This window comes from Epinephelus lanceolatus, chromosome 3, assembly GCF_041903045.1.
Source record: "Epinephelus lanceolatus isolate andai-2023 chromosome 3, ASM4190304v1, whole genome shotgun sequence".
In the NCBI taxonomy this organism is placed as follows: domain Eukaryota; kingdom Metazoa; phylum Chordata; class Actinopteri; order Perciformes; family Serranidae; genus Epinephelus; species Epinephelus lanceolatus.
This window is the reverse complement of record NC_135736.1, coordinates 3812850-3828338: the sequence shown is the minus strand read 5'-3', so window position 1 is coordinate 3828338 and position 15489 is coordinate 3812850. Positions and strand designations below refer to the sequence as shown.

General features: G+C 39.3%; 1 protein-coding gene across 6 annotated transcripts in view; it reads left to right on the top strand.

Annotated features, from left to right (window-relative positions):
- Positions 1-15489, top strand: part of LOC117255285 (up-regulator of cell proliferation-like) — a 44574-nt gene that overhangs the window by 21985 nt on the left and 7100 nt on the right. For 2 of the 6 annotated variants that reach the window (XM_078163404.1, XM_033624023.2), the window contains exons 2-10: positions 573-652; positions 2930-3050; positions 3284-3376; positions 4378-4476; positions 8456-8539; positions 8962-9009; positions 9147-9230; positions 13917-14211; positions 14322-14367. In XM_078163404.1, the coding sequence (XP_078019530.1) occupies positions 3022-3050; positions 3284-3376; positions 4378-4476; positions 8456-8539; positions 8962-9009; positions 9147-9230; positions 13917-14211; positions 14322-14367 (778 nt within the window). In that variant the 5' untranslated portion in view covers positions 573-652; positions 2930-3021. Of the gene's footprint in view, positions 1-520; positions 653-682; positions 2138-2929; positions 3051-3283; positions 3377-4377; positions 4477-8455; positions 8540-8961; positions 9010-9146; positions 9231-13916; positions 14212-14321; positions 14368-15489 lie in introns of those variants that run through there. The other 4 variants (XM_078163423.1, XM_033624025.2, XM_078163407.1 and 1 more) reach the window with 3 other exon arrangements.

The following is a 15489-nucleotide window of genomic DNA, read 5'->3' as shown; positions in this document are numbered from 1 at the left end:
ATTATTATTAAATGTTATTTAATCATTCTTATTTTCATTTTTATTTAATTGAAGACATTTTATTCCATGCTACGTTTTTATTTCACAATGTCACAGAGGTATGTTAACAGCGGCTAGCTGGCTGATTCAGAGTCACCTATTCCAAGGCACACATCTCTGTGATGATCAAACCAACAGGAGCTCCCCCCCCCGGGGGGGAGCCAAAATCAAACAAAATCAGACATGTGAAAAAGGGAATTTTAGACAAAAATGATTTCCAATAAAATTCAATCAATATGAAAATAGATTAAAAAGAAAATTTCAGTTGAGGTTAGTTTTAATAATCTATTAAATTATTTCATAAATTGTTGGTTCATATGTCATAAAATATATTCACATGATAATTTCACAGTGTCTTCATAAAAATGTTTTTAATATGAACACTGTGGGGTTCCATACAGGAACGTGTAAATGTAGCCTTCTGCTGGTGTGTTAATTAGTGACATATTAAACTTAGGAGGAAGAGGTCACAGAATTTGCCAATGAGATTATAAGTGATATTATGCAATCCCTCCTTTTCTTTTTCCTTCCAGTTTACTCTCCGCCCTGTAACTCAACACGTTCAGCTCTGTCTGAGTTCTCAGAGAACAGATTCACCAGGAGACTCTAACAGGTAGGCTATTTTTTATTTCACACACAGTATATATACTGTATATATTTATTTTTATTTATTTATCTATCTATCTATCTATCTATCTATCTATCTATCTACCTGTCTACCTGTCTGTCTGTCTGTCTGTCTGTCTAGCTAGCAAGCTAGCTATCTGAGTCTCTCCTAAACACATTTGAATAGTTATCTCATGTCGGGCAACATGATATTTTTTCATTTTCATATACAGTGCATTATAGCTAATATTACCACATTATTCGCCTTAATTCACCCAAAATGCTTATTTAAGGCATTACCAATAGTCAGAATCACTTTACGTAAGTGCTGTCATTGTATAATGCTGTAGATGTTTCAACACACTAAAATATACGTTTTTTCCCCATCTCTGCCTTACTGTAATGTTGACAAAAAAATTGGACAAAGATGCTGCAGATGGCTATAACTGGGACTTATTAGCTTTAGCCTTATCTAGTGCAAATTCAAAGTCGATAATATCACAGAAAATAAAGATTTTACATGTTTTTCTAAGGTTTTTTCCAGGCTCTTGGAGGGTAAAACTACTGTACTGAATAAATGATTGAGAGTGAAAAACCAACCAACAAAGACAGAATTCATTTAGGAGCTTACTGTGTATAAAAACATTTCAATCAGGAGAGACTCATTTTTATGGTAAAAGAATATTTATTAACATGTGAACATATGAATAAGAATGTGGAAAGTCTTTGGCAATTAGACCCTGTATGATTTAAGGAGGGTGATGAATCCATAGTCGAATAGGGAAACCCCCTCCTCCTGGATGAGAGGGGGAATGAGTCTTTGAGAGCTTGTCCTGGACTCTGGATACAATGGCTGGAGGTGAACGGAGGGTACGAAGATTCTGCCTAAATGATGGCTGACAGCAGCAGAACAGAGAGAGCAGATTTAAAATTTTGCAGTGGCATCCTGATTGGCTGAGAGATCGTGGCAAAGTGTGATTGGATAACTAAAATGGGAACACCCATAGTCAGCTGATTAGAGGGAGTAGTGAGAGTGGGAAGGAGAGAAATGTGTGAGGGTGAGCACAGAGAAGGTTTTCCTGATTGAACTTACGCTGAGCTTCATTTCTAGAAAACTTTTTTTTCCCCCTTATGACAACAGGAGAGCCATTTGTTTATAATTTTGTAGATTTTTAACCACTCTCTCTGTCCTAAGATCTTACACCACCCCATCTCCTGTCTTATACCTCTCCCCTTACCTCTATGTATTTGTATATTTATATTACAGTAATTTAATGTGTTTATTTGTCCATGTGTCTATAATTTCTAGAAGGAAGTCTATCACACACACCAGCTCAGTGGCCTAGTGGTAGAGTGTCCACCCTGAGACTGGGAGGTTGGGGTTTGATCCCCGGCGGGGTCATACCAAAGACTAAAAAAGGGACCCATTGCCTCCCCGCTTGGCACTCAGCATCAGGGGCTGGTATACTTGAAGATCTTTACACAACTTTAAGTATGTAAAGAAAACTTTTGTCTATCCAGGTCTGACACACTGCAGTGGAGCAGTCACAGCACAAATTTTTATCTCCTTGCATCAATACTCACCCTCTTTGCTGTGAGACACCATTTTCTGCTTCCACCATGAAGTCAGTCTCATCGTTGAGTGGAATGTAGTCATCTAATCTGACATGCGGCCTGGGCTTGACTGGAAAACCAAACTTAACTTTGGCTTTGAGAGCACTTGTTTGCACTGGCCCTTATGTGATTACTCTGTGATCTACAAGCTAGGACCAGTGATTCACTAAACCTTTCGATTTAATTTTGTAGTAACGAAATAACAAAAATGCTTAAGACACAGAGATACATAGAGACTGGAGTAAAACTGAAGTAAAATACTTTTACTCCAATACATAGAAATGTATTGGAGTAAACGTATACATTTTATCTAGGAAATGTAGTGGAGTAAAAGTGGAAGTTGACAGATATAATAAAACTCAAGTAAAAATACAGATACTCCCAAAAAATACTTAAGAATTTTACATCCCTGGCTTTACTGTATGCTTGGATGGTTTCCATGCCAAACCAAGCTGAGGCAAGGTTCCTCTCAGCCAGTTTGCTGTAGCTACTTTAGTTTATATATATATATATATATATATATATATATATATATATATATATATATATAGCCCTTTGGATTTCCACTTTCACCTCCCCTTTAAATGTTCAGTGTTGAGTGTTGGTGTTTGACTCTGAATCTAATTTTAGGTTTTGATACATGGTAATTGGCTTGTGAATACATCTGCAGGTTGATACCTTTCTAAAATGGTTCAGTGGCAGTATGGTCCAAAGGTGGATGGATGTTTAAGCTGTAACTGACTCTGACTGTTAAAACAAGTGATGGATTCTTTAGATGGGGACAATGCAAGGTAAGACTCCATAACATCTTTTTGATCTAAACAGCTCAGTCTTAAAGTGATGATGTGATCATGATCCATACAACTGAATGTATAGACTTTACTAAGAACATCTTAAGGTAAATTGCTATAACTAATGATTAACATAATGCCCTGAGAGCTTCACCTCAACTCTGTACTCTGTATGTACTATGATAATTTGGACATTGCATAGAGTAAGTGTCAGAAAACTGTTTACTTTTCAGGGTGAGTGTGAAGGGCCTCGTGTCTACTTTCCTTGACAAAGACTTGTCACGAGTGTCTGCTGGCTCAAAGGACAAGAAGGATGAGGGCAAAAGGTACAGAGGTCTTCCAGCAAGATTTTAATGATATTTCAAGTAATTTCACACTATATTTACCTCATTAAGAAATAACAAAGTTTACAATGAATTGAACAACTTGCATTTGAAAAATTATTAGTTATGAGCAAAGACATTTGTTGCACTCATTTGTTTATGAAAAGGACTGTGATTGGCGTGGCACAAGAAAGGCAGATTTCTACTTGTAATAGATAGGTGTCAAGTTGTATATATTGTAGTACCTAAAGGGTTTAAATGTACACATTATTTGACTAAATGTGCTTATGTCATTATAAAGACATTCTTTTGAACAATGCTTTGAAGTCCCTTTTGGCAAACAGTACGAGAATATAAATCCACAGCCTCACAAATTTAACATGGGGGTAAACTCTCTAAACACACTGTGATCTGTAAACTGTCTTCCAAAGTTACTTTAAACTCAAATTTTTTGGCAAGACTTTTAATTGCCAGCGGTTATAGAAATAGTTTTGGTAAATATGCTGATTTGCATTCTTGCTGACAGTTACATGAGAAGATTGGTAGCCTACCACTCTCGTATCTGTTCTGTAAATATTAAGCTGTTAGCTTAGCTTTGCACAAAGACTGGAAACGGGGAAATGGCTGGTGTGGCTCTGTCCAAAGTAAACAAAATGTACACCTGGCACCTGTACAGCTCATGTATTAACAAGTTATATCTCAGTTGTTAAATCTATTAATATGTAAGTGTAAAAATCAACACAACCAGCCTAATTGCTTTATGCTAAGTCAAGCAAACTGCCTCCTGGCAGTAGCATAATAACTAGCATACAGACATGAGCGTGCATCAATGATCTGTTCAAATTCTTAGCAAGAAAACAGATTAGCATATTTCCCAAAATGTATAAATCTTCCTTTACATGGCAATTTTTTTTTAATAATCTGCACTTTGTTTTGTTTCTCCACAAAAGTTGTTTTAAAAACTGTACTTTTATATGTGTTTAAGAGGCTTTTATGTTTTTCAGGGTGAAGACACCAGGGTCTACGTACTCTGCGAGTCAGAGTACTGGCTGTGTGTCAAAGAAGTCATCAAAGGACATCCCTCTTCATTTTAGAAAAGAACGGTAAGAAAGAGCCTAATGAATAACTAATTCATTTACATTCTGGTGTAATATCTACATTGTATGATAAAAAAGAACATTGTCATCGTGATTACCAATGTGCTTTGATGATTTGTAATCACACTCAATAAAATTTCATGTTAAGTAAAGGAGTATCATCTTAGGTTTATGTAGACAGGGAATGAGAATGTTTTATCAGCAGAAAGTTAGGCATTTTATTAGGAGTAAAGCCTGATTTATGGTAGGATGCTCCACACTTTTGATGCATGGGTCAGTGCGGCTGGGTTGGTGTCATGTTGCAACGTGACATGTCCATTTGTCGGGCCCCACATGCTGTACCCATAGAGTCCTGTGTAGGGTGGAGTCTCTGTGAAATAAAATGAAAGTGATGCTCTAGGCATAGCTGTCTTATCTTGGGCCTCTGACGCTCATCTATTGAAAGAGGCACGTTCTGATTGGAAAGTACTACCCATAGAGTCCAGTAGAGGTCTCTGCCTATACTATTACAACTAGGGTTACAATATTGTAACCTTTGTTTCTAACATCGCCACGGAGATAGTAGTTTTCAATCCACATATATGACCTGCATTCAGTGTCTCTGTCTAGATGTCTACATCTGTCAGCAGCAGCTTCTGGGGAGCTGAGAGGACAGCAACCTGCCAAACTGCATCCACGAGGCTCACTAACAGTAGACTGAACCAAAAAAATTCTCGTGTCAGCTGCGCATGAAGAAATCAACAGTGTTTGTATTTACTGACTCATTAATTTTATCTCCCAGCCCACTCAAATCTGTTGCTCACAGACAGACCGGGAGCTGATCAGTTGATGTAAATACGGTTAATAAGTTAAAACACATATACGGGGGATGTTTGTGTGGTTTAAACAGCTGTCTGTTTCGATTATGTTGAGTGCCCTACCATAACTCATGCTCCAGGGTAAAGGCCTTTGCATACCAAGTCCATGCTTTGTCTGAAATTGTTGCACGTTTAAAAATAAATACAAACTTACGTTGTATCAATCATATTTACACACCACGCCTGAAACTTAAAGGGATAGTGCCCCCAAAAATGAAAATTCAGCCATTATCTACTCACCCTCATGCCGACGGAGGCTCAGGTGAAGTTTTAGAGTCCTCACAACACTTGCGGAGATCCCAGGGGAGAGGGGGTAGCAGCACAACTCCACCTAATGCAGGCTGGGCACCCCTGATTCAAACGTCCAGAAACACATAATTGAAACCACAAAGTATCTCCATACTGCTCGTCCTTAGTGATCCAAGTGTCCTGAAGCCCAGAGATAAAAAGTTGTTTGGAAAAACATCATTTGAACTCTGTTTTTAGCCTCACTGTAGCCTGTAGCTCTAACCGCTTCTCTGGGCACCATGCTCACATGTGCGTGCTTGCGCGAGACCAGCGAAAGCACGTGAACACACATGAATGCGGTGTCCATGTCTCAAGGTCTTGTGCAGTATGGAGATATTTTTGGTTTCAGTTATGTGTTTTTGGACATTTAAATCTGGGGCGCCCAGCCTGCTTTAGGTGTGCAGTTGTGTTGCTACCCACTCTCCCCTTGGATCTCCGCAAGTGTTGTGAGGACTCTAAAACTTCACCTGAGCCTCCCTTGGGATATGGGTGAGTAGATAATGGCTGAATTTTCATTTTTGGGTGCACTATCCCTTTAAGTCCATCATCAAAGTTTTCAGAACAGTTTCAATTTTCTGTTTTTTTTTTTTTCCTTATCTCTCAAACATCTCTAGTAAGTAGTTTGACCAAGAAGCAGTGAAGAAAATGTGGTGTAACTTGCAGGAACATACCTCCACAATAAGAGGAAAAGTGCAGAAGTGGACAGGGAGCCAGCAAGAAAAGTAGGTGGAAATACAGTGGGGCAATGTCCTTCTTGAAATATTAGAAGACAAAGAGAAGGTAACGTTAGCCTACCTAGATATGCACAGCTAGCTGTGGTGCCAAATGCAAGACACAGGCAGAGAGTGGCGACAACCTTGGAAGTACCTCCAGTGGAGAGAAGCAAGAGATCAAAAGTGTCTTTCCATTTGGTCTTGTATTGCAATTTTTTTTGCAACAAATAGAGCACTAACCCATCAGGCTTAGTGTGCAAGGTGTCCATGCATGACAATTTTTATCGGGTGACCAATTAAGAAATGTATATGAAAGATACGGACTTGGTGTGCAAAGTCCTAAGAATGTCATACAAGGGCTGTTTACTCTAAGTGTCAAAAAGAACACTATAACAGTCAATAAGATTCAACACAGGTAATGTAGTTTAGTATACAACCACATGATTGTTTAGCTGGCATTTGACCTGTCGATCTAAAGGTCCTGTGCCTACTTGTTTGTAAGTTGGATATGGGCCTCCAAAGATTTAAAGTTTTGAATTGAACATGTTTAGGAGCTAACGCAAACCAGATGGAAATCAGGGACTGTAAGATTAATGGGTGGCAAGCTGTTAAGGTCCTTTGACAGAAATCTTACTATCTCTTGCAGGCCACATTTTAGCCTTAATTGTGCCTCAAACAACTGACATCCCAAAAAAATGTTGGTCTCATTTTGAACCAGAGCATCTGCAGATCAATTCAAAACCCCATATGTTATCATTATCCTTACTGCCCAGCTTGACTGAAAGGGAGCCAGGAGGGACAAGTCCATCTGGTGCAGCTGCACAGCGTTCTTCTTCTTCCTTGGTGTTTAAAGTCAGTCGACATCCAAAATATTGCATTACCGCCTATTAGTCCAGTCCAAATCTTCACTTTTTTTTCAAACCTGTCTCACTCTGAACTCATCAAAAACTGGTCTTTAGTCAGTGACTTTTCATGTTGGCATGATGCGCAGCTGGCCGCTGTTATTGTTTAATGACGCCTGGCGGTGTCTGGTGGAAACTTGTCGGAACAACAACAAATGTTAAGGTAGTGAAAGAGCGAGTAGGGTGGGCAGGAGGGGTGGTGGATGGGTTAAACAACCACCAGCTTTTAAAAGCAAGGCCGGTGTGTGCTCCCTGTATGATTGTAAAGACAAGCCCTGTTCTTTTTCCTAACCCAACTAAGTTCATTTGTTATTAAAGGAAAAAAACATCAGTGTTGTACCGACATAGCGTGTTTATTTTGAAAGAAACTGTATGCAAACTGTACATTTCCTGTGAAAACGGAACTGTATTTTAAAAACAGACAATGCATGTTACAGGCTGAAGTTGACATGGCATCCCTGAATATCAACAACCAATGTACCCAGGGTACTTTGCACATCATATCTTGACTTGGAAATTCCATGACCAAATGTTAATATGTGATGAGGTCGGAGTGAGAATGTGTTGGTTTTTTCTCCATTCATTTGTTTTCATTTTTTGTTCACAAAACTGCTTTGGATAAGTTAAAAAAAAATTAAAACCACAAATTAATAATGAAGTACAAGTAATGTATAATTATAATCTTTAGTAGTTCTTTTCTAGTGGCATTATTTAGCTAAAAATGAATGGAAACACTGTGTGTCTTTGTTCTCTGAAATTTACTAATGTAGATTCATGAGTTTAACTTAACATTCATGTAGATGATAGACTAAATTATTAAAAACATTTAAGCAATGATAGATATTACAAGTCAAAGATGCCATACATCTTTGATAATGACCAAACAGTATGTGGATACTCATTTTATTTGAGATGTTTCAATGAAGAAATTGCTTGTTTGGGTGGAAACGGAAGCTGGTGGCACCTCTTTGCTGTCCATCTCTCAACCTGAGGTGGATGAGGTATAGTCTGATGGCCATGGGAAGACAGGACTTCCTGTTGCATTCTGTGGTGCATCAAAGTGGTATCAGTCTGTTGCTAAATGTGCTTCGTTGTGCAGAGGGTGGGAGTTATTGTCCATGATGCTCTGTAGCTTGCGTGGCATTCTCCTCTCTGACATGATGAGACAGTTGCTGCTTGATGGAAGGATTTAGCAAACAGAGAATTGATGTTGTCTTTCTTTCAGATGGGAGACAGCAGACGGTGACTACTCTGCCTATGAGACTGACTTGTCTTCAAAAGACATCCCTCTTCATTTTGACAACAAAATGTAAGGCAGACTTTTGACTTCAGTACATTATTTTTATCCCAGCAGTTTTTATTTTAGTGGTATACACTGTTCTCAGTGAGTTCCTGGGAAAGTTGAATAAACAGAAATTGTGAACTGATGGAACATACTTTTGATAAATCTAGCATCTTTTTCATTAACATATTAAAGCTGGGGTAGGCATTTCCATCATTGGGTAAAAATCCTGGAGCGAGACTGGGTTGATACAGAGCGTGCATATGCCCATGGTGGTGGGAAGGGCTTAGGACAGAGAGGGGAGAGAGGAAAGTTACAGGAGGAGGGTGTATTTTTAAAGTCTACCATTCTTTATTTATTTTTTGCCTTTTTCAGATTTCTGGCTACCCCAGCTTTAGATTTTATAGAGGTGATTATAATAATCAGGGATTTTTTTCTTTTCCTTTCAGCAAACATGGCATGCTCCAACATTTGATTTCTCCTATGGGCCCATCCAGGTATGTTTCCTGCGTATAAGTGTAATAATTATATAATGTGTAAGTGTCTGATACTATGCTGTACAGGTATCTAATTAACTAGCTGAAAACTCAGTCACATGTACAGTATACTGTGTTATGTGTGTAATGCTTTTCAGGTTAAAAGTACAGTGTCCTCCATCTGCTGCATATGCAGTTCATATAAGTGACCACAGAGCCCCTGATGACATTATCCATAGCAGGTAAAAAAACACTCTTTATATACTGCAGCAACTTGTGTCATAACATCCTTGCCTAATGTGCTGTTGTTGAAAGAGCAGCTGATGAATCACTTACATATTCTGCACATTTTATTAATACATGTAAGCAACTTTGGTGACATTTCCAAGTGCTGAGAGATGATTAGATGCCTGTCATTATCAGCAGTGTCTCCATATAAACAATTTGTTCTCACACACAAAATCTGTCACATACTCTCTGTCCACCTGGTGTGCTGAGAAACAGCAGGGAGCCCAAAGAAAATATATAGCGCAATACAAATGAGCTCTTTCAACATATATCTTCTGCATAAAGGAGTTTAAACTTAATTACTGAATAAACACTTAAAGCAGCTGTGTGGAACTTTACGTTTTCGTTGATTATAGCACCCCCTTTGGTCGAAGCGGTATGACACCCACAGCCTGGTGTCGTAAAATCTTGACTGCAACCAGCAATTACCACATGCATTTGTTTTGGAGAGCGAGAGGAAAATCATAAATGTTCTGGTGTAGCTCTGAATTTCTTATAAACTGAGGACAACTGCCTGCTGTATATTTGTGTTCATGGTCACAGTCACAGATAATTTTGTGGCGTTTGTTGTAACGTTACTAGACAAAAGCGGTTCACATCAGCTAATGTTACATTTAGCTTGCTTATGACTTCCATGTCATCATATATTGAAGTGAAACAACGTCTAAAAAGTTGCGGTATATTCTCTAAATAAAAACAAAAATTACATACCTGTCGATTAGGAAAAGGGCCAACTCGGGATCAGTTTTAAAACCTTTCAAATTTCTCAGCTCTCTCCACTTGGTGAATGCCCGACCAAGGTTTACACGCGTTTGGGCTTGAGCCCTATTACTGTCCCGTTTAGCCTTCTTCTGTTCTTGTGTTCTTTTTCTTTAAGATGGTGCTCCTTCTTTATCCGCCATGACATCGAAAGTACAACCAAGTCCTTATAGATACATCTGGTAAAACTGTTGTGTGTTCAGGAATGCCCGTTGGGTACCGCTTACTCAAAGAACACTCTCTGTAAACACGGCTCCTTCTTCTTCTGTGGTTTAATGACTGCGGGCCGCTGCGGGCGTGCAGACTTACTTCCGCCTCCGGGTGCCGTATTCTGGTTTGCTGACTTCCGCTGTGTCCGGCCCGACCAAGGCTACGCTAAATAGCCATATAGAGAAAGGCCTTTTTGTCGTTGTTGGGTTCAAATAAATATGCGGATCTTCAAGGGGGGTGATACGAACTAGGGACAATTTTATAAATGGTAAGTTCTGCACAGCTGCTTTAATAATTCTTTTCATAATACCAAACAGACATTATTCTGTTTTGAGAAACATCATCTATTTGAATGGAGAGATCAAATCCATGCAGCAATAGGAGTGGGAATCACCAGAGAACTCACGATACAATATTGTCACGATACTGAGGTTATGATAGGGTATTATTGTGATATTAAATGTATTGTTATGTGCTGAGAATTGCGATAAAATATATTGCAATATATTACCTTTTATTCCAACTGCAAATTATTTCTCCAAAGGAAAACTTTGTCAACATCTATTTAACCTAATGAAATAAAGTTTCCAGTCTGTTTATCTGATCTTCATTTTTATTGCAGCAAAATGTGACGCAAAGCAGACAGACTGACCAACACCATCATAAAATCTGTCAGATATGCTGCATACACCTGACAAACTTTCCCCACCCCTATGCAGCAGAGGCTGAGATATGTTTATAGCATGTGTAAAATGCCACTGAAACACCTCAGGTATAAACACTTGTGTGGGTCAAGATCCAAAAACACTGGATCCTTCAGTTGCTGTTAACATAGGGTGCGTTCCGAGTCACATACTTTTTCTTTTTCTTTTTAGTTTGTACTGCAGTTGTCCTAAAAAGTGTGTATTGTTGCACACAATTGGGACACTCTACTGTCTCATAATATTACGTCCTGAACCTTGACCCTCTCTCTCATATATCAGTTACCTTGGAGATAAAACAAAACACTGCTTGCCAGAGACGGGGGTTAACCTGCAGAGATCTGCTGTTCTTGTTACTTTGCAATGCGTTTAGTTTTAATTTTGAAGTTATAACTGTATACATTGTAGATTTTCAACATATTATATTCACCACAGTACAACATAAAGGTTTTTTTTGGGGGGAGCTTTTCCTTATCTGCTGCGAGGGTCCAAAGGACAGAGGGATGGCGTATGCTGTAAAGCCCTCTGAGGCAAATTGTTTTTTGTGATATTGGGCTTTATAAATAAAATTGATAGATAGATTGATTGATTGATTGATTGATACCACATTTCTCTCTCATTAGCCCCTTTTCCACCAACATTTCCAGGAACTTTTATTACCAGGAATTTTTTTTACCTGGGTAAAAGAATTCCTGGTATGTATTCAAATCAGTGTGATGATGCAGATGATTCGGCGTGCGCCCTATCTTCAGCTCTGCGAGCTTATTGGCTAGTAACATGGTAACATTAGTGCTGGTGTAGAGAGTTGGGGCTGTTTGTCTCAGCCAGCAGCTAAGTTTAAAAGTATTTTAAGATAAGTGTCAAACTAAGTTAGTCTACATACAGACAGCTGTCATTTGAGCTTATTAGTAACAATTGGCTATCAGCCGAACTAGTGTGCTGTGCCCTTGTGTAAGACATAACGTTAGTGTCGGTGGATGAGAGACTGTGGAAGGAGCGTATTGAATATCGCTGTCTATATGTTTACATGTTCATGCTGATGAACACATGTATTGATAAAGTATTGGCTTCTTAATGGCTAAGGTTTATTGTCACTTACAGTAATGAGTGCAGCTGCCGTCAACTCGAGTCCTACTCGTATTCGTACTCGTCGTCCTCCGCTTATCCGGGTTCGGGTCGCAGGGGCAGCAGCCTCAGCAGAGAAGCCTAGACAGGCCTCTCCCCGTCAGCTGTTCCAAGGGAACCCCGAGGCGTTCCCAAGCCAGCCGGGCGATGTAATCCCTCCAGCCCCGAGGTCTCCTCCCGGGTTGGACATGCCTGGAATACCTCCCAAGGGAGGCGTCTGGAAGGCAACTCGAGACATTTTTGAGTTATCTTCACTTCGTTTCCATCGTGGCCGCTCGGCTGTTCACTGGTTACCGTGTCGCGTCAGTGTGTGTGTGTATGTGGAGGAGTTCAGTGCCAGCACAAAAGAACCAATACCATTGGCGTTTATCAATACTATGGTCTTTGATAATTTAGTACCAGGTTTCCGTACCCATCCCGCTGAAGCTTTTCAAAATCCCATGTAAATGAGAAAAGTTCCTGCGGTGGAAAAGGGGCTATTGTTATTTTCATAGTTATGTCCCTTTGTTGTTGGTTATAATTATGATTATTTCGTTCATTAAAACAATTAATATTAGTATTATTACTATTTGACTTGTCATCACTTACTTGAATTACCTGTCAGCCGTCATTGTGGTTTCTGAGAGCTGTCAATCAGCTCACAGTCGGCTGTCAAGCTGTCATCTGATTGCAGCTCAGTCGATGTGGCGAATCATCCAGGGGATTGTGGGTTAGAACAGCCAGAAAAGCATGCTGGATTGCATACTGCAAGCTTGCATACATAAATCTAAATGTTAAATGTTAAATCTAAGGGCAACATTGATTTACAATTGTGGTGACCTCCTCCCAGGCTACCTTTGCATCATCAGCCCGTGGAGGTCTGCTCGCAGTTCCGTATATTCGGACACTGCGAGCTTGGACCTCCTGGACCAAAACATCAGTTTCCTCCTGGGAGAAGTTTGGCCGTCTGACGCTGCTGCTCTCTTCTGCCATGGTGAATTGAGTAAACTCCCATTACTCTTCGCGCGGCGCATTTAAGGGCGAGGAGAGGGGTTCATTTGATTGGTGTGATGTGAATCGGATGTGTAAAACCCACTCCACGGCTTCTCTCCTCACTTTTTCCGACTTGCGCAGGTAGGAGGGACGGAAGTGGGAAAGAGGAGTAGTTGCGCCAGGTGCACGGTGTGCCAAACTTGCAAAATCCGCCTGGCCACACCCAGTTGGCGAAGCGCAGGTGCGCTGCGCCCCCGCCTCGCCTGGTCTGCGAAACTAGAGGCCAGAATCTTTATTGTTTAATGAAATTAAAAGAAATGAGAGTAAACAGTATACTCAGTGTTCTTATGTTCACATGACAGAGTAAAACAAATCAAAACAAATTAAATGAAAACAACAAAAAGAGTTACGTTTAACTGACATAAAATTCCTGCCAGACAAGGGTCATGTGACATGTATTTTGTGTCTGGTGTACTCTAAACTATGTTCTATGTTACTGTATTGTACTACACTAAAAGTTTTGTGTGCAAGCTGTTTCAAAAAACATCTAAGTTGAGTGAGCACATTGGGGTTTACAGTGGTCTTTTAGTGATGATCATTCTAGTAACTTTTTCTATTTATAGACAATGAACTCCTAGGCATATTTTTGTTTTTATTTATTACTCATCTTTATGTGTCTACATGTTGCTGTATGTTATAGTATGTATGCAAGGCAATCTGTTCAAACAAATTGCCCCTGGTGAGATTAATAAAGTTATCTGAATCTGAATATATCAAGATATCTCAATAAAAATGTTTCAGCCGTCTTCAACTAAGAGAAACTCAGCTTGATGATTAATCGCTTCATTTTATTTCTCTATTTCTAAAAAAAAGAGAGGAGGAGGTGATCTGTGACATTTGCCACCACGCTACAGCTGTGAAGACCTGCCTGACCTGCAATACTTCCTACTGCGAGTACGATGTCCGGCAGCATTATACAGTGAAGGCCCTGCAGAGACACACACTCACAGATGTGTGTGCCGAAGTTGAGGGGAAACGCTGCCTGCACTATCAAAAGTCTCTGGATTTCCTCTGCAGGACTGATCAGATGCAGATCTGCAGCATTTGTGCCAAAGGAAATCACAGAGGCCATGACATCGTCTCACAGAGACATCATGCTCCAAATCAGGTGAACTTTAAACTTGTTATTGATGGAAAAAAGATCTTGCAGTGGTGACATGCTGCATTTTGGTTATTATTTTTTTTGTGATATTTAAACTTTAAACCTTTTTATGACAGATGCCTGATGGTGCAGAATACTGGGACCAAGCACAATCTGAGACAGGTGAGTAAACAGACAAGTGGTCCCTTGTTACAGGCACACTTAAACATTTTACATTTGTTTAGATGGTACTTCAGCGACAGTGATCTGGCTGTAAAAATAAGCAGTCTCACTGAGCTCCAATGAATGCATCACGGAAATGATCCACTTGATAAAGTACACACTGCACCTGAAAAAAAAACTGAAGAGTTTTGTACAGAGTGTTTGAGTTTGCTCTCACTGAATTTAAGCAAATTGAAGTGAAAACAGTGTTGAATCAGGATCAGAATCAGAAAACTTTATTGATCTGCAGGGGGAAATTGTGATACATTACAGTCATTCTGTTGTCAAGCAGAAATGAGAAATAAGAAGTATAAAAAAAGTATGTAAAAATATTATTCAAACATTTTTACTCAGGTAGATTGTATAATTTGTTGAGAACAAAATGAAAGAACAGTATGGTGTCTCTCTGTTAATCTTGATATTATTCACATTTCCAGAGACAGTTACAGTTACAGTTACAGCTGACACACAGGCCTAAATCAAAAGTCTCTGGATAAAATGACCCATTTTGTTTGCAAAATGCTCTCATACCCATAACCTAAAAACATGCGTCAAAAGCAAATATTTCCATCAATCAACACAACTTGTGGTAAAATGCAAATGCATTTGTGCTTGTGCCATTTGTTAATACTTTGCATAGTTTAAGTATGTGTGCCAAACAGACAAGTACGCATATCACAGCATGAACTAAATTCTTTTCTCCAAAGACATTTTTACCAGAGATAACAACTCCTGCTGCAGTCTGCACCATCATAGTTGACACTTTTTGAGATGCCCTGTTGAAATACTGAAAAAATTTTTTTTTAGGAAAGTTTTCATCAACCACTTTATTCTTGTGTGCAGATTTTTCTGTGCTCATCAACTGTCATTAATATGTAAGACCTAGTAAACACCTAATAATGGTTTCCTCCTCTACTTACATCCCTTTTTCCTCTTTGATCCATGCTTATAAACAGCAATACAGAGGTGACATCTTATATCGGTTTCACACAGGTGCATTACAGATTCATAATTATGCAAGTCATGTCTATCAGCTGTGAACAGATCTTTTCCTTTTGTTTAACAGTTAATCCAAAAAGAGTT